The 25,148-nt window shown below is 39.7% G+C and overlaps 1 protein-coding gene across 7 annotated transcripts in view; it reads right to left on the bottom strand.

Annotated features, from left to right (window-relative positions):
- HUWE1 (HECT, UBA and WWE domain containing E3 ubiquitin protein ligase 1) overlaps positions 1 to 25,148 on the bottom strand; it is a 164,995-nt gene that overhangs the window by 32,725 nt on the left and 107,122 nt on the right. For all 7 annotated transcript variants that reach the window (XM_039221008.1, XM_039221009.1, XM_039221007.1 and 4 more), the window contains 18 exons: positions 22,449 to 22,665; positions 21,922 to 22,044; positions 20,752 to 20,989; positions 20,135 to 20,365; positions 18,514 to 18,636; positions 17,922 to 18,017; positions 17,069 to 17,338; positions 14,246 to 14,398; positions 12,041 to 12,168; positions 11,731 to 11,812; positions 10,885 to 11,061; positions 10,272 to 10,431; positions 9,616 to 9,974; positions 6,037 to 6,232; positions 4,740 to 4,907; positions 3,575 to 3,720; positions 3,085 to 3,151; positions 1,879 to 2,093 (listed from right to left, as the gene is read on the bottom strand). In XM_039221008.1, the coding sequence (XP_039076939.1) occupies positions 1,879 to 2,093; positions 3,085 to 3,151; positions 3,575 to 3,720; positions 4,740 to 4,907; positions 6,037 to 6,232; positions 9,616 to 9,974; positions 10,272 to 10,431; positions 10,885 to 11,061; positions 11,731 to 11,812; positions 12,041 to 12,168; positions 14,246 to 14,398; positions 17,069 to 17,338; positions 17,922 to 18,017; positions 18,514 to 18,636; positions 20,135 to 20,365; positions 20,752 to 20,989; positions 21,922 to 22,044; positions 22,449 to 22,665 (3,149 nt within the window). The remainder of the gene's footprint in view (positions 1 to 1,878; positions 2,094 to 3,084; positions 3,152 to 3,574; positions 3,721 to 4,739; positions 4,908 to 6,036; positions 6,233 to 9,615; positions 9,975 to 10,271; positions 10,432 to 10,884; positions 11,062 to 11,730; positions 11,813 to 12,040; positions 12,169 to 14,245; positions 14,399 to 17,068; positions 17,339 to 17,921; positions 18,018 to 18,513; positions 18,637 to 20,134; positions 20,366 to 20,751; positions 20,990 to 21,921; positions 22,045 to 22,448; positions 22,666 to 25,148) is intronic.

Raw genomic sequence — 25,148 nt, 5'->3', positions numbered from 1 at the left:
CACCTAACAGAAATACTTATCCAGTTTATCCTGGAACATGGCTTTGAACTGTGTGGGTCCACTTATACGTAGACATTTTTCAATATAGCGCCATACTATAAATACATTTTCTCTACCGTATGATTTTTCTTTTCTTTTTTTTACTGAAACCATTAGCAAGTCTTTTATTTCCCTTGTCTTTTCATTTGAAATTAAGTAATTTAGATTGAACTGTGTTTTTCTATTTAATTTTTTAAAAAAATTGTGAACAAGCAAATTTGTATTTAAGAGTTTCAGCTCAAGGTTGAAACAATCTAAGAACTAATTAGTCACCAATCCAAGTGGGAAAGTAATCACAATTTTATTTGTGTTTCCTTAGTGGCAATAACATTTTCCTTTCTCTAATATATGTAACCACAGAAAATATGTGTTAATGGAGTGTTTATGATATTGGTAAAGTTTCTGGTCAACAGGAGGCTATTAGTAAAGTTTTTGGGGCTTCAGTAGTTAAATGCAGATTTTCAGCTACATACACAAGGGGAGGGAAGGAGGTGTCAGCACCCTTAACATCCCTGCGTTGAGAGTCAACTGTATATATTTACCAAGACATTTATAAGAATGGACTGTAGCAACTCTACTTTTAATACCTGTAAAATGGAAAACTACCCAATTGTCTATTAGCACTACAATAGAGAAGACTGTTACATTCACACAAAGGAATTCTATATAGCAAATAAACTACAACCACACACAAAAATGGATATTGTAAATGAAGGAATATATACTGTATGATTCTACTTATATAAAGTGTAAAACCAATCTATGGCAACAGAACAAGATAAAGGTTGACATTATGGAAGTTTAAAGGGAAGGGGTAAGCTTTTGTGGCGTTTTTAATGTTTTAATTTGGGTGATGGTCATCTAAGAAAAATTAATGAATCGTTCAGGAATTGCATATTTTTGTATTTTAAAAAACTTGGATTAAAGTAAAACTAGCTTGAAAATGGCAGCTGCTTTCATATTCTTTGCCTGCAACATTACTGGCCCTATTCTACTCTCAGACCCTTTACTGCTTACTAACCATGAAATTACAGTATAACCTCCCAAAACAAGGTTCCCTTTTTGAAAAAAATCTCCTTGGGCACCCCTTTTACATATATGGGAACATGATCTAGTTTCTTAAAGTGTCCTCTCATTTGAAAAAATCTAACCTGAAGATAATTCCATATCAAGACATTTCTTTCCCACAGCTCTGATAGACATTTAAGCTTTCCTTATATTCTGTTACCAGTACTATTACCACATCAGGTGTCTTTGCACAGGTGTGAGTATATGTGGAAGATAAACAGCCATATTCTTGTCTATTTGCCTTATTCTACTGTCCCCTAGACACCCTTATGTAGACAAACCACAGATACCTTTTAAATTACACATTTTCTCTTCAAACCATTTCTTCTTCTAACATAAAAGGAATAGAAAAACATAAAACAAGAAACATCGGAGTTGATTTTGTTTTTATTTTCCAAATCCAATTCTCCATTTCTACGTTTAAAATATCTCTTCAACTCACCCATTTTTTCCTACAACTACACCAAGATCCTGTATTACCTAGATTGCTATCTACATCAGATTCCTAATTGGTCTGACTCCAAATCTTGCCTTTTGCAGTCTTTACACTGTGGAACGAGTGATTTTCTACAAATTAAGAAATGGCACAAATTCACTCCCTGTAATGAGCCTGATAGCTCTACATCATGGGGAAAAGCCTAGCTTCTTTAATGAGTCTATGAGGACTCTGCCTCTCAACACTGGGCTAACATATGCAGGTTCCTAGCAAACTGACACATTTGTATCCAAATGATGACAGTATAAAATCTTAAACAGACTAGAAAATATTACCTCTTTAATCAGCTCAGATTGGCCCACAGTGTAGCTGTAGTTGGCAATCAGGGTAGCAATACCAACATAGGACCTCACCAACTCTGCCAGAAGACGAAGAATAGTGGAGGTGGGCATTAAAGGTTTGCTGCCCTTGCCCTTCTGCTTGCCTTCTTCAGAGGCTCGGTCCCCTTCTTTATCTTTCTTCCCGTCACGAGACTCCTCCGGAGTTGATGCTATTGGGAAAGAGCCAAACATTGGTTCAATTTCACACTGAAATACTGGCAAACATCAAGGCTTATGTGGAAAGAGACTACTACTTCTCTTCCACTTAGGTCACTGGTACAAATGGAATATCTTCCTCATAATGCAGTGGAAGGACAGATAGTGAGGATGACAGGTCTCCGATATCATCTGTGGATATGGACCAGCAGGGAGGCTTTGCCCAACTGTTCACATATCTTCTGCCATTTCCCTTCTTTTATACATAATTTTGCACTCCAGAAATACTGTACTAAGAGTTCTCCAAAGATGCCATATGTAGTCCCTTTTACCTTTCTTTCCCACATGTCTTCCTGGCACACATCTGCTTATCTAACTTGGTTCAAATTCTGATCTTCTCCATAAATACTTTCCTGTCTCATCCAGGAAATATAGTGGGTAGATAGAGTGAGTACACGTGCCCATTGTACCTTATCTCAGCATGCCTCCATTCCAGAAGTTCTATTAAGTATGGTATCTCCTTGCTTAAATCTCAAAGTATCTTTCCTATCCAAGCAACAGCTCTTTGGAAGGTATCCTTAGAACTGTTTCCATGTGACATTTTTCTAATTGTTGGCTAAGTAGCCAATGGGCTCTGGTGATGTTGCTAGAAGCCAAGAATTCACCATGCAAGGCTTATAGCTAGAATTCGGTCACTGGCACAAAAGCTCTAATATGCCAGTATGAAAGCCACCGTAAGAAATATATGTGGTGGTTTAAAGAGTAGATCTAAAGGATCACACTGCAGCAACCATTAACTGGTTTGGTAAGTCATAGTTCTATTAATTTTGACATATAGAAACCCTTTACTTACAGACTGTGGACCTCATTCTTGAGAAAAACTCACTTAGACAAGTAAATGTGACAATTCTGTCTGTATTCCCATATCCCCTGCCCAAGACACCCACAGTTTCTCTGTCCTCTCAAGAAAATAAGAACAAAAGAGGGAGACAAGTAAACCATTACCTTCTCCTTGGGATGTCCCAGATGTGGAGGTCTCAGTGGAGGTACCATCTGCAGCAAAGACCTGACTCTATGGAGGAAGAATACTTCTGAGCTATTATTAACTTCAAAGACAGTTGTCTCTAAATGGTAGGAATCCTTCCCAGTGTACTCATTATGAATGCTACAGACTCTCTTTGGCTGATCTTTTAACCACCTTTACCCACTACACACTATAATATGTGGGAAGCTATCATTATAAACAGTGACTGGCAGATTGTGGGGCACATACAGGGGAAAATGAGAATGAAAAATGAATTTAACATTTCTAATCTAAAGAGAAAAGTCCCAGGGACACCTCACAACTATCTTCATTCTTAGGTAATAGTTAGTTTACAGATACATCAAAATTAATGCCTTTGAAATTTCCCTGGCATAACCCTAAACATGGAGAACACACAGGTATCAGAAAGGGAGAAAGAAGATAGAAGATAGAAGGTTGGAATTGACTTACATTAATGGAAAAACCTGACTGTGTATCAAAGTCACTGCTCTGACGAGTAAGTGACCGGTACTGCTGGTATACATCATCGCCCATGTCTTGCAGGAGTTGGCCAACCTCTTGGGTCATACCCCCAGGTTTAGGATCGGATTTCTCTGCTGGCAAAACAAAAAACAAAACTCATTGGTAACTATGCAATGCTAATGTCTATTTGGCATCTTGGTCAATTTTACTCCACTTATTATGACTATTTACATAGTGATATGGCTAGGCTTTCACTTATGAGAAGAAACGTAGTATGACCAAGGGAGAATTGTTGAAAGCCTCATTCTTTTACTATTTTTGTGACCACAGGCAACTTACTTATTTTTTCACTTTCCTCAGCTTCACTATTAAGCTTAAATGAACATACCTGGTATTATGCCTAGAGCAATAGAGGTCAATAAATGATTACCCTAGCTATATAGGCTAAATTATTTTTGGGGGGTGGAGGATGATACGTGAGGTAGAATAAAGGTTCTATGGTTGTAGAAGCAAGGGGCTCTATATGGATCAAAGTGTTAAATGGACCAAAAGCACCAAAGACTCAGATTTTGTCTTATTAAAGATTATATTCACCAATTTTTGGCAATTCGTGGGACCTATCAATTAAGTATGTCCTAAATAAAATCCAGAAGGTTACTTACAAGTAGTACCTTAACTGGAATAAAGATAGATTGGGATGGTGGTCTCAAAGGTCAGGAAGCCTAATCACACCTCCTAATCCTGATTCCAGTTTTTTTGGAAATAAAGATGTTTTTGTTTCTGAGAAGGAAACATTAGAGATTTCTTGGTATTAATTTTCCTGCCGAAAAGATGCTATTATGTTCTCTTTAATCTTTGTTCATTCTTCCCTCTGTATGGGATAGACTCTCATATGACAGTATTCTCCTAATCCTTATCATTCAAGATACATTTCAGAAACCACTTTCTACAGAAACTTTCTACAGGTCCCACCCCCACAAAGTCAGATGGCTTGCTCTAGGACTCACCACTACCTTGTCATCTGTCATAATGTATGACCATTAGTTTTTTCAGAGCAGTGTACATGGGTACACAGTGAGTGCTCACTAAGCCATAAGTTGGTTGAAAGATCCAGGCAAAGTGCCTGGCCTCCTGAGGTAGACTAGATACTTACTTTCCTCTGGAGCATGATATGCAGCCAGGGCATTCAGCATATCATAGATCACTTCCTTGATGGTATCAGGAATGACAGGCAGAGGTGAGGGCTTCAAAGGGGTCGTCTTCACTAGCTGTACAGCATTAGGACCTTTAATTCTAAGATTCTCAAATTCATCATCTGAAGCTAAGCCAAAGTGAGACAGAAAAACCAGTCAACAGTGACCCAGTAACTACAGTTCATTACTGACAAAAGACTCAGAAGGGGGTTTGTATGACACAAATGCTTAGAACAAATGGCCATTTCCGAACAATGTTCAAGTAGCCTACTAGAAAAATCTAGCTTTTACTTTCCCTAAATTCCACAGAATTTATTACAGCAGCACCAAATAGTAAAAACAGTATAGGCTTTCCAGTTGGGGATACTTGGTTTTGAAATCCAGTTCTGTTATAGGATCATGGCCAGATTACTTCAACAAACCTTAATTTTCTAAAACTTGAGGATTAAATGAGATCATACAGGAGAAATGCCCAGCACAGGAGGACAGGCACATTATCAGGGGCTTCCAAAAATAATTAGCTCCCTTCCCAACATTTAAAAAAAAAAACAAGAAACAAAAAAACACCCCCCACAACCTTACAGAAAAGTTGAAAGGTTAGTAAATACCCATATGCTTTTCATCTAAATCCTAAGATCAAGGATATTTTTCTACATAACCACAGTACCATCATAACACCCAAGACATTTAACACAGGTGAAATCATCTAATACACAGTATTCAAATTTCTCCACATCTCTTTACCTGAGTCCAGAATCACATCAGGGTTGGTAGTTCTTTCTAGTTTCCTTTTATCACCTAGAAAAACCTTGCATTTTCCCCACCTTTATAACATGAATATTTTGTAGAATTCAAGTGGGCTGTCTTATTAAGTGTCTCACAATTTGCATTTAACTGTTTCCTCATAATTAAATACAGGGCACACATTTTGGGCAAGAACATATTGATGATATGGTATACTTCCTACTGCACCATGTGAGTCACATGTCCACGTGTCCCTCAATTAACACTCTGTATGCAGAGCTGTATGCAAGCTCTGTTGCCACACTAATTCTCTAAAGGAAAGGACTAGACCAAATGAGTCCTTGGTATCTCTGGCAGGGATTATCACAGGGTAAAACAGATAGACACTTTAAGTTCCTCTGAACTGGCCCACATGTCCCAACACTTGCCTAAGGAGGCTTTCCAAGTTATCTCTGGGGTTATACAACGCCATAGACTTCAATGTCTCAAAGGCCAGGAGAAGGGGAAACTCACCAGTTCCTGAGCCTCGAGGGGCTGGAAGGGCTATGCGGATACAGCAATTGGCTACTTCAGTGAAAATGTCTGGATTGCGGCATGCGGCTGGCCCCAGGACACGAAGGATATAATTGATCTCCCGAGAACCAAGACTGCCAGATACAACACCAGAGGTAGTACTACCAGCTCCACTTGTAGCTGCTGAGCGAACCACCTAGTAAAGAAAGGAAGAAACAACGTGGATTAAAGACCACTTTCTAAAAATCCAATTGCATTCAAGGAAGAGTTACTAACAATTAAAATACTATCCAAACTGTGATAGTTTTAGATTTTTGGGAAAAGATGCACTTGGGTCTTTTAAGTCATCCCATTCCTTCCTGATTCAAAATTATGTGGTTTATTAAAAAGTTACAGGATTCAGTATGTCCCCAAACTATCAACTATTATACCAGATGTGATCTTTATAGAAACTGGAAAATGTATCTAGACCACTGGTCATCTAAATTATAGCTCTCACATTAAATGCCAGCTCCCAGCCTTCCCAAATGCCGTCCCAATTTTAAACCAGAATGGTTCAAACTCTAAAATATGCTTTATCGATATCCACTTAGTGTATAGAACAAACTTAAATGTTTTCTTTGTGACTCAAAGTCCATCATCAGTCTTAGACACAGGAAATATTGAACTATTTACAAATGGCTTGCTCTAATACTACAGGGTGTAGAAATCATTATGCTTTTTATCTTCATGAAAGGACTTATCATTCGATTAATAATACAGGAAAGTACAAAGAAAATAACTCCACTGTATTTTCTATTATCATTCCTTTGTGAACTATGTTCACAAAGACAAACATCATTTGGAATCTTAATGCACTCCTTACCAAATCAGTCATGCTCTTTAGTTGAACATATTAACCCCAATAGCTTGCCTACAAAACTCAATTCTAAACTCTCACTTTTTAAACACTGAAAAGTCTAATTTCACTATAAAGAATGCACTGTAATTTATTCAGTTCTCTGTTGGACATTAGATCTCTAATTTCTTGTTATTATAACCAATCCTACAGTGAACATTTCTGTATATGTACCTTGGCATACATGACTTTAAGTATCAAATAAATTTTTAGCCATAGAATATCTAGGTCAAAGGATATCTCAAACTGACAGTACCAAACTGCCCTCCAACGTGGCTACACCAATATCCACTCCTACCAAGAGTATGCCTGCCTGTCCACACCCATTACCTGCAGTGGGTATTATCAAGCATTTACGTTTTACCAACTTGATATATTAAAACTGCCACTGATCTTCCTTTGCTCCTCATACTCTCAAATACAATTAAGCTTAGAAAGCTCTCTCATCCAATAAGAACCTATGTTTTCCAAGCATTAAAAAAATTTTTAGGGGCGCCTGGGTGGCTCAGTAGGTTAATCGTCTGGCTTCAGCTCAGGTCATGACCTGGCGCTTTGTGGGTTCGAGCGCCACATCGGGCTCTGTGCTGACAGCTAGCTCAGAGCCCGGAGCCTGTTTTGGATTCTGTGTCTCCCTCTCTCTCTGACCCCCCTCCGCTCGCGCTGTATCTCTTTCTCAGAAATTAAAAAAAAAATTAAAAAAATTTTTAGATGTTTATTAATTAATTGTGGGAGAGCAAGTGAGCAGGGGAGGGGCAAAGAGAAAGGGAGAGAGAATCCCAAGCAGGCTCCATACTGCCAGCACAGAGCCTGATGTGAGAATCCACGAACCATGAGATCATGACCTGCAATGAAATCAAGAGTCAGACGCTTAACTGACTTAGCCACCTAGGTGCTAAGTTTTTTTTATTTTTTTAAGTTTTATTTATTTTGAGAAAGAGACTTAGCAAGGGAGGGGCAAAGAGAGGGAGAAACAGAGAACCCTAAACAGGCTCCACACTGTCAGCACCGAGCCCAAAGCAGGGCTTGAAATCACAAACCATGAGATCATGATCTGAGCCAAAATCAAGAGTCAGACACTTACCTAGCCAACCCAGGTGCCCCTTCCTAGCATTTTTTAAGCTGTGTAAACATCAAACATTTTAAGTATTTTGTTTGTAAGTCAGAATTCTGTCTGTAATGTAATTCTGTCTGTAATTCTTCCCTGTTGGGCTATCTCATGCCCTTGGATCAGTGTATACACTGCTTTTACTAGCGCTCCTTCTTTTGATTTCACTCATGTCAGATGAAATCAAATAAGCTGGGTGAATGAATGTGAGATGTATCTTCATACACACAGAAGTATAAAGTGGTAACACCTTCTGGCAAGTTAAAAAATACTCATACATTTTCATCCAATTTCTAGGAACCTCTGAGAAAAACAAATCTTAAATATGACAAAGCTGTGCACAAAAACGCATGCTGTAATACTAATTATAAATAATGGGGGGGGGGCCACCTGGGTGGCTCAGTCAGTTGAGCGACTGAATTCAGCTCAGGTCATGATCTTGCGGTTCGTCAGTTCGAGCTCCCCGTCGGGCTCTGTGCTGGCAGCTAGCTCAGAGCCTGGAGCCTGCTTCAGATTCTGTATCTCCCCCTCGTTCTGACCCTCCCCTGCTCATGCTGTCTCTCTCTCTCTCAGAAATAAATAAAACATTAATAAATAAATAAATTTATTGAGAGAATGTGCATGGGTGGGGGAGGGGCAGAAGAGAGGAGGACAGAGGATCTGAAGCAGGCTCTGTGCTGACAGTGGGCAGGCCGACGCAGGGCTTGAACTCATGAACTGCGATATCATGACCTGAGTCACCCAGGTGCCCCATAAACATTTTTCTCTTCTCTAATTACGGTGTCATTTTTTCCCACTAATTTATGTTTCCTAAAATAAACATATATGTGCCTTAGTTTTCCAATCTGAATATGGGTATCTGTAAAGAGCTCATTAAAGTGTCTGGCATATTATATACATTCCCAAAACTTTACTACCTTTACAACTCCAAAATACAATGTTTGGAAAATGTGCTCATGGGTGAATACATGAGAAATACTCCTATAAAGGAATCAACTGTAAGACATGAACTTCGCAGAAGGTATCCCAGTTCCTCAGTAACAATTTTTGGTTCAAGAAACCTATATTGCCAGAGAGAACTTTATAGGTAAGATTTATTACTATAATAAATGTAAGGACAGAAAATGTTATTTTCTATTTAAAAAAAAAAAGTCATTTAATGGGACAATCTTTCATACGTAAGCAAGCACCAGAGCACATAGCCAGGAAAGTTTGCTGGACAAAGCATATAGTGTATATATCTAACTATATAGCCTATGAAGAAATAGAACTATATCTGAGACCAAGGACAACAAATGTATGATATGAAGTGAAACCAGCTGCTGACATCAAAAAGACTCACCTTGCGGTGCCTGGGTGGCTCAGTAGGTTAAGTGTCCGACTTCGGCTCAGATCATGATCTCACGGTTTGTGGGTTCAAGCCCCACGTTGGGCTCTGTGCTGACAGCTAGGTCAGAGCCTGGAGCCTGTTTCAGATTCTGTATCTCCCTCTTTCTCTGACCCTCCCCTGCTCTCACGCTGTTCCCCCCCCCCCCCACCGGAAATAAATAAAACATTAAAAAAAAAAAAGACTCACCTTTTCCATGGTATGACGGAGAGTACAGGGATCCTCAATGATGTGTCTTAAAAGAAGGGTAACCAGGGGGGTAAACCCATTGAAGCCTGAACTCTGGGTCAAATTCAAGATCATGCGTGTACTCTTCAGCTCTGCAAACATCATGGCATATTTGTGGTCCCGGGTGAGCCTCAGGCAGAGGCGAAGGGTGGCATGCAAAGTGTCTGGGTCCACAGGGACTCCGAGCATGCTCACACAGGCCCGGATTAAAACAGTCACCATATCCTCTGTCAGGCCCTGGATCAGGATCTCCCCAATTTTTGTTTCTTCCAGGCTTGTCTCCTTTTCAGTATTTGTACTCTCTAGGGCCAAAGGAGTATCTACAAATGGAAAAGTAAGAGTTCAGAAGTTTAACTTGCCATTTCCTCCCATATCTCTCCCTATTTATATAGCTAGGTCAAGCACTTGGGTTTGTTTCTATTAAGAGAAATATACCAAACACAAATTCTAAGACCAGATAAAAGGACATGTAAAAAGGACTGTCTATCTTTAAGTCACCAAGCAGTCTAATGGATAAAAAAATCACTCATGATAAAATTGGCTAAAATTTAAGCCATAAAGGCACATGAAGCTTTATGTAATACTCCTTGAAAGTTTCAAAAACTAAAAGTCCATACCACTGGCTTTATTTTCTTTACGTTTGATATCCATTTCTTTGCTTTCTTCCAATGTCTTCTCTAGTTCCTGTCCATTGCTATTTTTTGAGTTTTTATTCAGCCGTGGTACCCTCAGGAGAGTCAGCATCACAGGGCGCCGGTTCCCTGTTTCCTCATTAACCTAGAAATTCAAGAAGACAAAAAACATCTCTACAAAAAAAAGGAAACGGTAAGAGGGGCTGAAACTCGTAGGTTAAATGCTGTAATAGGAAGGAACCCTGGCAACTTACCCCATCCTTAACACCTACAGAGAAAAAGCCTTAAGTTACCCAGAAGGAAACTAGCATACACAAGGCCCTATAACAAACTGGAAACTTTCCTATAGAGCAGATACCATCCCTAACACTTAAAATCATTTCTGGTTGGGACAGTATCAAATTGGCACAAACATACTCATGGTCTAACTAATGACTTTAGGAAGACTCCAATCTCTGTCAACTATACCAAATTTAGTAGTGGTAATAGTGCTTCCTATAACACGTCAGGACGTCTGGTTCAGGAAGAAGCAAACCAAAAGACACACTCAGCACCTTCCCCTCTTTTCCATAGTTTACAGCAGTGAGTGAGCACGTACCTGTACCATTGTAGTGAACTGGACAGTGTATCTTCTTCGGCCTGCAGTGAAACGTACACTTGTCTCTCCAGATTTCCAGGCAGAGTCAATAGTGCTGTTGTTGCTTGCACTGTAACTACACCAACGCCCAGAGCGGTCATCAAACCAGCGCCAGTTATTGTTGTTGGACTGTAGATACTAAATATAAGAACACAAAATTTCTTTGTATTTTCTACAAGTTTGGTTGTTAGAAGAAACAGTAACTTCATCTGTTCACTACTAAAGCTAACCAGGAAAAAAGAAAGAATACTGAACATTTAATAAAATTTTGAGAAACAAGACAAGTTTTTGTATACATTAACTCTCACATTCCTGATCCCTTCCATAAGGCATAAAGACCTCTACACCCTTGTCCTGCAATCCTCTGCTTTTCTTTTGTTTCCAACTATTTTCTACAAATGGAAACATTATTTTAGATGTGCAGGAACAAAATTTCTGTTTCTGAGAAGGCACTGAGATAATGTGGCATATATAATTTTTGTATAAAAGAGCACTTGGCTTTCGTAGGAATTGCTTGTACACTCAGTCCTTCACATAAAAGCCACTCTCTCCTTTGGAGATAGCACAATACTCCTTTAACATTTTCTTTCAGGTAAGTTCTTGGGCCCTTCAGCAAGAAGCTCCATTAAAAAAATAATTCTAACTCACCATTCAGAAGAGAAATATAGCTATTGAGATTCCTCAAGAGATTTAGGTCTTGATCAGGGAGATATCCATTCATTCTTTACTACTCTGCCATATTCTCTTCTGGTCTATTCTTATCTCAAAAGGCTAAGCAGGTATATATTATAATTATATATGATATACCTTAGTCATTTGGGCTCTCCTTTTTGAAGAAATGGCTGTCTTTTCATAGAAATCTATCAGGAGTAACACTGGGGTGATCCACCTAAAAGAAGAAGAAATGATTTACTTAGGGCAAGCCAGAAAACCTGTACAATATGGGAAAACTTACCTTGATTTCATTAGGCACCTCAACTATTTTCAAACCACAAAAGGTACCAAAGATTTGCCCCATACATGCTCCAGAAAAGTGCTTGATTCCGGGCCTTAAGCTTTAGGCCCAAGTCTGAGGGGGGAACAGAAGTGAAACCAGGTGAAATACAAGATCACTCACTTTGGGGTCTGGACTTCCTTTTGCTCCTTGGCGGCCTGTAGGCAGGGCTGAACGACTTCCAAGAGTTTGATTAGGACATTAAGGATGCCACTGGATTCAACCACCCAGGCACAAGGTAGCTTCAACTCCTAATTGGTCAAAGAAAAAAAAAAAAAAACTTCTACTTATTATTAAAGATTAGCATAGCACATTATAGGAGAACACAAAGGTGAACACTAAGAGAACTGCCGAATTAAAATTCCACCTCCACCACCTACTAGTAGTGTGATCTGATATGAGTTACTTAAGTTCTCTAGGCCTTCGGTGTTTAGACACTCAGGGGTCACAGAAAGAAAGAATTTCTACTTCAAATGTTAACTGTGGGGATTAAATGAAGTGTGTGTGTACATTTGTTCACTCTCCTTATTGCCCAACTCGCTGCCTGGCACATTAGTATGTACTTAACACAGAAGCTGTTATTAGGATCATTAATATCATTATCATTAAGGATTGTCATCTAGGATATACAATCTTTTTTTTTTTTTTAACAAATAGTTTATTGTCAAATTAGTTTCTACATAACACTCAGTGCTCATCCCCACAAGTGTCCTCCTCCATGCCCATCCCCCCCCCCCCCCCCCCCCAGTCCTCAGTTTTTGTCAGCATTCAAGAGTCTCTCATGGTTTGCCTCTCTCCCTTTCCCCCACCATTTCCGCCCTTCTTCTCCCCCTTGGTCCTCCGTCAAGTTCCTCCTAATCCTCCTATACGTGCAAACATAGGATATTTGTCCTTCTCTGCCTGACTTATTTCGCTCAGCATAACACCCTCAAGGTCCATCCATGTTGCTACACATGGCCAGATTTCATTGTTTCTCATTGCCATGTAGTATTCCATGGTATAGATAAACCACATCTTCTTGATCCATTCATCTGTTGATGGACACTTAGGCTCTTTCCATGTTTTAGCTATTGTGGAGAGTGCTGCTATGAACATTGGGGTACACGTGCTCCTATGCCTCAGCATTTCTGTAGGATATACAATCTTAATTATGTTGAAGTTGAAAAGCTTCTAATTTACAGAGAACCTTTATATTCTTTCCAGGAAGATGGAATAATTAATTAAACATAGCAATGGTTAGTTAGTAGTTTCCCTACAGGGGCTACACTAAAGTAATTCCTTTGTAGGGGCTGCACTGTAAGTAATTTAAATGTCCAACAGGCAATTACTTAAATAAACTAGAGGACGTACAGAAAATGGAATGTATACATGACATGGGAAAAGCTTCATAATACTGAGAGGACAAAATGCAAATTTTTCTTTTTCATATGGTCTGATCCTAATTGTTTTAAATGCATAGAAAAAGGGCTAGAAAAAATTTCAACACTGTTACTTGTGTTTTTTAAAAAGGGGAGGGAGGTTCATGAGTGATTTCTCTCTGTATTATAATGTTGTTGGGGACCCCCAGCATTCAGTACTTTGCAATCTTTCCAAAAATTATCTATTCACAAGTGCTAAAGTAAGAATTAACACTTCCATCAAAAAAGGAAAACCCCAAGACTGTAAACACACAATTTGACACATATACTGGACTTAATCTTGTGAGTTGTTGTAAAGGCTTTATTCCATTAAGTTCAGGTTTTACTGTTAAATCTGACCTACAAACGAAGAGTCATTTGTTCAAGGTCAACTGCCTCCTAATTGCTATATAGGACGGAATAAGAACATGGACTGGCCACTCTCTTGCCTAAAATAATCTGTTTATTGACCAAGTATGACGGAAGAATCAGATTCTATCTGCTGCCTATTATCCAGTTTCCACGTCTGACCCCACTCTTTGGCTACCAATGAGGTTTCCTCAGAGAGGCCAAAATTATCCCACAACTAGGATAGTCATTCTAAAAACCTTTTAACTATCATTCCCCAAATCCTCTAAGACACGATTCAATTAATTAACACTTGCTCTGAGAAGCCCTTCCCTCATTAGCCAGACAGAAGTGATACATTTGCCTTCCTCCTGAACTCAGAGAAAAATTTTATACTATTCATGTGGCACAGAACACTGCATTTTGTACTTAATTATATGTCTTATAGCCTATCAGAAACTCTGGACTCATGAAATGAAGAGATTATATGTCTTACATTTCTACCTTCTTCAAGGTCTCAAATGATAGGTGTTTTATAATTCTTTAATGATGAATCACAGGAACCAAAAGATCTAAATCTTACCTCAAACAGTAGTGTTAAAAGCAAGATTCGAGTAGCCAAATTGGAGGCCTGGGGCAGGGTGGCCATCTGACTGATCCACTCCGACACAGTTTTTGTGTCACTCGTTGTCAGGGGAAGAGCAGCTTTGATCAATACATCAGCAGCTTCCCACACCTAGAAGAGGAGAGAAGTGGCCAAGTCAGGTAACTGTAGATAGAATATGATGAGGTTTGTCAAAACATTTTTTTTAAATATTTTTATTTATTTCTGAGAGAGAGAGAGAGAGAGAGAGAGAGAGACAGCGTGAGCAGGGGAGGGTCAGAGAGAGGGAGACACAGACTCCGAAACAGGCTCCAGGCTCTGAGCTGGCAGTCAGCACAGAGCCCGACGCGGAGCTCGAACCCATGAACCACGAGATCATGACCTAAGCGAAGTCGGACGCTCAACCGACTAAGTCACCCAGGCGCCCCAAAACATTCTTATCCTTGTAAAATACTCCCTCCACTCCCAACACATTTACTGAAGAGTAAATAGGAAATTAAAAAAAAATTTTTTTTTTAATGTTTTATTTATTTCTGAGAGAGAGAGTGAAAGACAGCATGAGCAGGGGAGGGTCAGAGAGAGAGGGAGACACAGAATCTGAAACAGGCTCTAGGCTCTGAGCTGTCAGCACAGAGCCTGACGCGGGGCTCAAACCCACGAACCGTGAGATCATGAACTGAGCCGAAGTCGGACGCTTAACCAACTGAGCCACCCAGGCGCCCCATTAAAACTTTTAACTAAAGGGATTTAGTGTATCAAAAGATGCAGGCTATCCAAGGAATGCCTCTAAAAAGAGGATTTTCCTAGGCTAAATTACAACAAGCCTCAATTTTAACTTAAAGGAAATGGAATATTTAAAAAATTTCTGCATGCCTGGGTAGCTCAGTAGGTTAAGTGTCCAACTTCGGCTCAGGTCATAATCTCATGGTCCATGAGTTAGATAGAGTCCTGCATCAGGCTCTGTGCTAACATCTCAGAGCCTGGAGTCTTAGATTGTATCTCCTTCTCTCTCTGCCCCCTTCCACTGCTCAAACTCGGTCTCGCTCTCTCTCAAAAGTAAACAAACATTAAAAAAATTTTCTTCAGTGTGCCTAGGTGGCTTAGTTGGTTAACTGTCTGACTTCAGCTCAGATCATGATCTCATTGTTCATGAGTTTGAGCACCATATGTCAGGCTCTGCACTAACAGCGTGGAGCCTGGAATCTGCTTTGGATTCTGTGTCTCCTTCCTTCTTTGCCTCTCCCCCATCACGCACAGTCTCTCTCAAAAATAAACAAACATAAAAAAAAAAAAAACATTTTCATTTCTATTGCACTGTAAGTCAACCTCAAATGTTCTCCCAAACTTACACTTCCATCAACAATCTTTTACTGCATCTGCCCCAGAATTACCATTAAAAACAAAAATAAACCAGATTGCTAGAAATGTTGGTCTTTACTTTGTATATTAAGTTTCTTATAAATTTGACATAATTGATCTTTTCTAGGTTTTAGTTTTCTTAAAATCGTTTCTATAAGCTCTTAATATAAAGATAACTAAACCTAGGTCCTATCTTGGGAAAAAAGGTTTACTCAGTTTTCCTTTTACTTTTGTGCTCTCTATACACTAAAGTTATGTTTAAATACATGACTTTTTAATTTCTTCCTCTGCTTCTTTCCAAGGGTTTAAAAACATGAATAGTGAAACAAAACAAAGAAAAAAAACCAGTGAGGGAAACAGAACTTAAAATACTATCTCTTGGTGTAAAAGTTTTTTAAAAAAATTTTATTTAAAAAAAACTTTTAATGTTTTACTTATTTCTGAGAGAGAGTGAGAGAGAGCGAGCGCGAGCGTGAGCAGGGGAGGGTCAGAGAGGGAGGGAGACGCAAAATCTGAAACAGGCTCCAGGCTCTGAGCTAGCTGTCACCACAGAACCCGAGGTGGGGCTTGAACCCACAGACTGTGAGATCATGACCTGAGCCGAAGTTGGACACTTAACTAACTGAGCCACCCAGCGCCCTTTTATTTTTTTTTAACGTTTTATTTATTTATTTCTGAGAGAGAGAGAGACAGAGAGAGAGAGAGAGACAGAGACAGCGTGAGCGGGGTAGAGACAGAGAGAGAGAGGGAGACACAGAATCTGAAACAGGCTCCAGGCTCTGAGCTAGCAGTCAGCACAGAGCCCGACGTGGGGTTTGAACCCACGAACTGTGAGATCATGACCTGAGCCAAAGTCAGACGCCCAACTGACTAAGCCACCCAGGCGGCCCATTCTTTAAAAAAATTTTAATGTTTTTAAAATTTATTTCGGAGAAAGGGGTTATTTCTTATCCTATTTGTACTACTAGTACACATTAATTTCATAATAAAGAAAAATACTTTAAAAGGAGACAAATACCAGGTCACAACTATATACATTAAATGGGGACTTGTTTGGCGAAGTGGTTGTTGCATAGGAAAGGAAAAATAAAACACTTATTCACAGTTAGTCTAATGGTCCTAACTTGGCTCAAGAGACAGATTTGGGACATTTTAGATGGATTTCCGAAGAGATGCCTAGAAGAAGAAAGCTTTTTTTCCTTTAAAAGATATATTTTTGTGAAGTAGTTTATTCACTTTTTGCAGAGAACACTCAAGAAAGAGTGACATTACCAGATCTAAAGAATTCAAACAGAATATATCCATATTGGGCAAAATGCAAAAACAAACCACCCCCTCAACCCCAAACCGTTTTATTAAAAAAAAAATTAATAAATCAGATTCTGATGAATGGTAGAAAAAGTACTTCACACATTCCCTTCTTCTGGCTCCTGGAGAGCTCACCTGATTGACTACTTGCTTCAGAATCATGTCTCGATAGTCAGCTCCATTACGTTTGATTGCAGTCATGATCAGGTCACACACCCGGTACACTGTGTCCGGCAGCTCATCAAGAAGGTGAAAGCAGCCTGGCAACATGGTATCTGTGAAAGTGTGGAGCTCATCTTGTTCCAATGGATCAGCATCCTGGAACTTCTCTAGACATTTAGCTTCTTCTTCTTCCTGCTTTTCCCGAGCTTTCCGTTCCTCCTCCTCTTTCCGACAAGCAACTTCCTGGAGGCATGGAAGGAAGAATGATAGTATATGAGATTTGAAGACACAGGAAACACTCTAAAATGTACTGGCCCTACCATACTGAATACCGACTATCTTTCTCCTCAAGCAGGGGTATGTTCTTCAGGGGTGGCAACTGTTCATGAGGGCAGCCACAAAGGCAAGACAGAAAAAGCAGGAAAGGACACTTCTAATGCCCAAAGCATTGCAAATTTATTTGTAGTCTCTCTTGTATCACACCCTCCCAACAAAATCATTTAGAGAAATTGTCCTGCATTCTCTACCAGTCTAAGTAAACTGAAGTAATTGTTATCTAAGAACAGATAAGCAAGATTGGCCTAATAAACACTACCAGGTATATTTTGGGTTTCTTATTTGACACTAAAGGTTAACATTTCATCTGCCTCACTTAGCTTCGGGTCAATACAATGTACATCAGTGATGGCAAGACTGGGATGAATGCTCTCATGTCTTTTCTTTAGCCATTAACTCCACCAATTACTCTGCAGTAGTAGCAGAATGTTCATAAAAGTACTAAAGAGTAATGTGTCAGACCCTTTTGGATTTCCTATTTCCTAATTACCTCAGGTGATTCCGCTCTTTGATCCATTGGGATATCCTGTCCCAGAGACATGGCAATTGCTCTCATCATCTGGTCCTCTTCGGACATACTCAGATCCTACAGAGAAGCAACAGAAAATCCAGCAACAAAACACATACCAACTCACAAGGAATCAGACATGCTGTGCTTAAGCTTTAGAGAAAAAGAGAAGGTGTCCTGAATGCTACTCTCTAAAGTCAAATCCTAGGCTTACTTGGTCACTACAAAAACAGAGGGGAAATCACAATGAAATAAAGCATAGGAAGGGGACTTCAATGTGACTACCTATTCTGCATCTCAGAAAAGTGTTTCTTCTATTGTTTCCTGATTGTCAATACTTTAAGAGCTCTTCTGCAAAAAAGTCCAGTAATTTGCATGGCTGGGAGATAGGAAGCTTCTGTTCATTACATTCTAGAACAATGTTATCACAAAATGAAAATATTGGCATGCAGAAGTCTGAAAATGAAAAGTAGTTTATAGAATGGAAGACCAATGATGGAAATACAACATAAGAAAAAACACAGCAGCAGCCAAACCAATGTCCTAGAAAATTAGAGCTGCTAAGCCAACTTACTCGAACAACTCCTCCCATGATTGGAGGAGGGTGGGTTAGAAGGTACTCTGTGGCTTGCTCCATGGTGCTGGTGTTCAAGAGGGCCTCCATAGCATGTTCCCTTGTGAAGCCCATGTCCATGAGCTAGAAAAAGAATGCAGGAGCTCAGAACCACAATAAAAGAGAAATTCAAATACATTTTTAAAAGGCAGAAACCCTTTCGAGATGCAAGAAACGTTTTCTAACTTCACATGAACTGAGAACATTAAATAAGCTAAGGCAGTTAAGTAACAATCCTTTCCATTTGGTGCTTCCATAGCATTCAAACATTAGAGCCACACATTGGGGCAGGTAGCCAAGGTGATTCTCAATTCTATCCTCTAAGAAAATGGGGCTAGACAGTTATCATCATGAACGGGATCATTCTAATTCACAGATTGAGATTCACACACAGAGGAAAAAATGGGTCCCCACTCTTCTGGAAAACAACGGGCAACAGAACAAGAGCCTGAGAAAATGACCAGGAATTTTACTACTAGGAAATAATCATGAGATTTACAGAAAGATATGTACAAAAAGAAACTATGCACCACAGATTTACAACATCAAATAAGAAAACTAACATCCAGTAATAAAAGAATGACAGGAAGCTAAAAAAAAAAACAACCCACTTTCTGAATGACAGCAGTACAATTCTACATACTGTATGATGTTAAGTATGTAAAAATTAGAAAATTAAGTGATGAAAAACCATCTTGTCTGCTGACATTATGAAGGCCTTTAAAATACTTTGTTATATTTCCAAATTTTCTTAAAGTGAGCATTTTAGTTGTATGTACATGTAGAAGACGTATTTGTATTTGAAAAGGACTCAACATAAAGAGAACACATATCTATTTCTAGAGGAATATGCTAAATGCTCTGTGACACTAAAATGTCTAGGATCTTAAGTGCCTCCCGCGTCTACTTCTGGCCTCCAATTTTCAAAATGTAGTTTATATATTTACTTAAAGACAACAAACAAAAAAAGGTTTGTAGGTTAAGGTTTCAGAGAGCTCTTCTTGGAGAATAAATTTGGGTCATTATACTCCTATCTTTCCCTTCTATAGATTAATGAAAAAGTAGCTGAGAACAGTTCGTGTCCATAGAACATGACAGCCACAGTTTATTGAGAATACTGTAAACAGAGTTAAAAAAAAATTTTTTTTAATGTTTTTTATTTATTTCTAAGAGAGAAAGAGAGCAGGGGAGGGTCAGAGAGAGGGGGAGACAAGAATCTGAAGCAGGCTGCAGGCTCTGACCTAGCTGTCAGCACAGAGCCTGATGCGGGGCTCGAACTCACGAGCCGTGAGATCATGACCCGAGCTGAAGTCGGACGCTTAACCGACTGAGCCACCTAGGGCCCTGTAAAAGAGCTTTAATACTACTGAACAACATGCTTGGGAGGACACAAATCTTTTACCTGTTAGGAGCATTAAAATTACACCCCAGTTCTCTCAGGAGAAAACAGAAATTCTAAGAGGGAACAAATTTAAACCTATCTCCTGGTTAAGAGGACCAGCCACTCAGTGGCATGTAAACTTAAAAGAGTATTCAATCTGGTGCAAAGCCTAGGCCCTGGAGTGGGAGGCCAGGACCCTACCTGTTGCAGTTGTTGCTGGTTGACTTGAGGTTCCCGGCGAGAACCACCTTCTTCTTGCCCTGTGTCCTCTTCTCCTCGAGACCCCTCCTTCTCTTTGCTTAGTCTCTCTCGAATCACAGGTTCTCCTCGGAGAATGTGGCATAGGATGGCCAGCATGGACTCAGCCATTCGCCCACCATATACCTTCAGGGGTTTCCGGTTCCACAGGTTCTTGATACAAGTAAAGGCCGCCTAGAAGTCATTTGAAAAGCTGCGTGAAGATCATTCTATCTCAATTCAAAGCTACTGGAGGAGTAAGTCAAACACTTATAGGAAAGTCTTTCCTCAAAAGGTCAGTGCCAACAATAAAATCCTTGGTCAGTACTGAGGGGGCCTGAAGAAGTACACAGAAGGAGCACTGAACCCAACCTGAAGAACCAATCTCAAGTTTACAGTACAAATATTTACACCACAGGATATTCTCCAATGGTCTCTATCCCCTTCTGTAAGGCAGCCCTTATCTGGGAGTAGGATCCAATGGTTCTCCAACAATAAAGTTATTTCACTGAGGACCAAAAAAGAGAGCTACCTAATCAGCACGAGAAATTCCTCTTGGTTTCAGAATGCTCAATACTTACTTTCTGAGTTACCACAAGGAAGCGGAGGGCACTGAATTGTGGAAAGTTCTGGACGCCTCCAGGCAATTTGGCAGGCAGTGAATGTGGAGATTCAAGCACCGTGGTGGGATTCACCATCTTCTCCACTAGCATTAGCCAGGCATCTAGGAATTCTCCTGTGCCATCAGGTAAATCTGAATGTTCTAATCCCTCAGCAACAGGAACTTTGCCTCCCATGGACAGAGCCCAATTGAAAGTTCTAAATTCAAATAAAAAAAAGTATGGAGAGAGAATATTAGTATTTTAGATTGGGGGGGGCATTCAGAAGGTTCCCAGTATCTACACTGGCACTACATGTCTCTCCTCTTGGAGCTATAGCTGTTAATCTATCCAATATTTATTAGCTTTATCTTTTTGGGGAGGAGGGTTTATTCCAGATTTACTGAGCTATTACTGACATATAACATATGTAAGTTTAAGGTATACAATGTGATGACTTGATACACATACAGACTGAAAAACAATTATCACTTTTAGCTTTACTTTATAAAGTCAAAATGAACAAACAGAAAAACCAAAGTGGTTGCCATAAGGGAAGGGGGTGGGGAAATAGGTGAGGGGGATTAAGAAGTACAAACTTAGATATAAAATAAACACAAACACATCAAAGAAATGAAAACTGCTACATAGGGAAGACAGTTAAAAACACCGTAATAACTTTGTAAGGTGACAGATGGTAACTACACTTATCCGGATGAGCACTGCACAATGCACGAAATTGTCAAATCATAATGTTGCACACCTGAAACAAGTTTAACACTGTATGTCAACTATACGTCCAAAAAAAAAAAAAGTGAAATTCAGCTTAGAATCTTCAAACTAAGGAGAAAAATTATCAGTCAGAGAAACAATAGAAAAAGACAAGTCTATTAGAAAAATATGTACCCATCACTAAAAACCAAATGAGAAAAAACAGATTCTTATGAACACCTCTAAGACAGGGTGAATCCCAACTCCAAGGAAGGCAGAAAAACATGGCTAGTTCCCAGAGTATAAAAGGGTACAACTAATGGTTGTCTCTATGTAGCTCACTGTCACAGGATAGGAGATGTAGAAAGTTGTGTGCTGCTAAGGCACACAAGAAGACCAAACTCCAAAAAATGCTTCTCTGTGAAACAACTCAATTCTTACTCAAAAAGAGCATTGTGGCCTCCAGAGCAGAGAAATTTCTGCAGCATGAGGTGGTAAGGATATTTCCTCTCATCAAACAGCATTGGAGATGTAAAACCAACCGAACAGATGAAGAAGGTCAGCCTGAAAGAGGGGAAAAAGCAAAATTTTAGATTTCTTTGAAGTAGTCACAGAAGCAGTAGGAAAATTCATATAGAAGCCTATTAAATTTAACATTGTACTGAAGTGACTGAGACTGACTGGAATTCAAGTAGGTGGGTAGTCTGGCTGTTAAAATTTCTAAGGCAAAAAAGTGAGAATTTTTACCTAGTAAAAAATACAAGGTTACTGAAATACAGTTTGATTATAAGTATCTGAGAAACCTGTATATTCTAGACTAAAAGAAACCAAGACAGTACATTAAACTGCATGTAGGCTACACATCTATAGTTAACAGGGGACCTTTCAAGACTTCTAGTTCAGTGGCTCACTCTCCATACAAGTAGAAAAGGAATGAATTTGATTCTATATCTCAAGCAGAATCTCACCTGAAGCGGGGAGTAGGTGTATATGGCGGAGGTTGCCAAGATAAGCCCTTTGTGAGGAGCTTAGTGAGGGCTGAGGCTGTGGATCGAGCAGCAGGTGTTGGTGCTGTGGTGGTGCTCGCAGCATGATGGCTCCTTCTCTGGCGGACAGGAGACCCCACACAAAGTTTAACAAGGAGTCCAAATAGCTCAGCAAGTGCTCGGCCTAATCTGGAGGAAGCTGGAACCCAAAAGTCAAATAAGGCATGAGAGTATTCTCAGAATGATTTCATTATAACTAATATTAGTGACAATATACTTTTACGATCGACCACTTCCTCCCTCACAATACCTGGGAAATACCTGGATTTCTTTCTACATCTGACAATCGAAAAAGGAAGTTCCAAAGAGAATAAATGCTTTTTTTTTTTTTTTACAGTTCACTGTCAAGTTGGTTTACATATAACACCCACTGCTCATCCCCACAAGTGCCCTCCTCCATGCCCATCTCCCCCCATGCCCCCACACCCATCAGTCCTCAGTTTGTTCTCATCATTCGAGTCTCTCATGGTTTGCCTCTCTCTCTCCCCCACCATTTCCCCCCTTCTTCTCCCCCATGGTCCTCCGTTAAGTTCCTCCTAATCCTCCTATACGTTGAAACATATGGTATCTGTCCTTCTCTGCCTGACTTATTTCGCTCAGCATAACACCCTCAAGGTCCATCCATGTTGCTACACATGGCCAGATTTTATTCTTTCTCATTGCCATGTAGTATTCCATCATATACATAAATCACATCTTCTTGATCCATTTGTTGATGGACACTAAGGCTCTTTCCACGTTTTGGCTATTGTTGAGAGTGCTGCTATGAACATTGGGGTTCATGTGCTCCTATGCATCAGCACTCCTGTATCCCTTGGGTAAATTGCTAGTATGCTATTGCTGGGTCATAGGTGAGTTCTACTGTTAATTTTTTGAGGAGCCTCCACACTGTTCTCCAGAGGGGCTGCACCAATTTCCATTCCCACCAACAGTGTAGGAGGGGGCGTGGTTCTCCACGTGCCTTGCCACCATCTAGAGTCCTCTGATTTGCTCATTTGAGCCACTCTGACTGGCGTGAGGTGGTATCTCGGTGTGGTTTTGATGTGTATTTCCCTGATGAGGAGGGATGATGAGCATCGTTTCATGGGTCTGTTGGCCATCTGGATGTCCTCTTTGGAGAAGTGTCTGTTCATCTCTTCTGCCCATTTCTTCACTGGATTGTTTGTTTTTCGGATGTGGAGTTTGGTGAGTTCCTTATAGATTTTGGATACTAGCCCTTTCTCCGATATGTCATTTGCAACTATCTTTTCCCATTCCGGTGGTTGCCTATTAGTTTTATGGATTGTTTCCTTTGCAGTGCAGAAGCTTTTTATCTTGATGAGGTCCCAATAGTTCATTTTTGCTCTTGATTCCCTTGCTTTTGGGGATGTGTCAAGTAAGAAATTGCTGCGGTGGAGGTCAAGGAGGTTGTTTCCTGCTTTCTCCTCTAGGGTTTTAATGGTTTCCTGTCTGACATTCAGGTCCTTTATCCTTTTGAGGTTATTTTTGTGTATGGTGTGAGAAATTGATCTAGTTTCATTCTTCTGTATGTTGCTGTCCAGTTCTCCCAACACCATCTGTTAAAGAAGTTGTCTGTTTTCCATTGGATATTCTTTCCTGCTTTGTGAAAGATTAGTTGGCTGTATAACTTTGGGTCCAGGTCTGAGTTCTCCATTGTATTCCATTGGTCTATGTGTCTTTTTTGTGCCAATACCATACAGTCTTGATGATGACAGCTTTGTAGTAGAGGCTAAAGTCTGGGATGGTGATACCTCCCGTTTTGGTTTTATTCTTCAGTATTACTTTGGCTATTCGGAGTCTTTTGTGGTTCCATACAAATTTTAGGACAGTTTGTTCTAGTTTTGAGAAGTATGCTGGTGCAATTTTGATTGGGATTGCATTGAATGTGTAGATTGCTTTGGGTAGTAATGACATTTTAACTGTATTTGTTCTTCTGATCCATGAACATGGAATGTTTTTCCATTTCTTTGTGTCTTCTTCAATTTCCTTCATAAGTTTTCTATAGTTTTCATCATACAGATCTCTTGTATCCTTGGTGAGGTTTATTCCTAGGTATTTTATACTTTTTTGTGCAATTGTGAATGGGGTCAGCTTCTTGATTAACCTTTCTGTTGCTTCATTGTTGGTGTATAAAAATGCAACCGATTTCTGTACATTGATTTTCTACCCTGCAACTTTGCTGAATTCTTGGATCAGTTCTAGTAGGCTTCTGGTGGAGTCTGTCAGGTTTTCGATGTAGAGTATCATGTCATCTGCGAAAAGTGCAAGTTTCACTTCCTCTTTGCCAATTCTGATGCCTTTGATGTCCTTTTGTTGTCTGATGGCTGATGCTAAGACTTCCAGCACTGTTAAACAACAGTGGTGAGAGTGGACATCCCTGTCGTGTTCCTGATCTCGGGGGGAAAGCTCTCAGTTTTTCCCCTTTGAGGATGATGTTAGCTGAGGGCTTCTCATAGATGGCTTTTATGATGCTTAAGTAGGTTCCTTCTATCCCGACTTTCTCGAGGGTCTTTATTAAGAAGGCATGCTATATTTTGTCAAATGCTTTTTCTGCATCTATTGACAGGATCATATTGCTTTTACCTTTTCTTTTGTGGATGTGATGTATCACATTGATTTGCG

The sequence above is a fragment of the Hyaena hyaena genome, unplaced genomic scaffold (assembly GCF_003009895.1).
Source record: "Hyaena hyaena isolate Hyena2069 unplaced genomic scaffold, ASM300989v1 scaffold_932, whole genome shotgun sequence".
Lineage (NCBI taxonomy): Eukaryota > Metazoa > Chordata > Mammalia > Carnivora > Hyaenidae > Hyaena > Hyaena hyaena.
The sequence above is the reverse complement of the archived record's forward strand: the minus strand, read 5'-3'. Positions and strand labels throughout refer to the sequence as shown.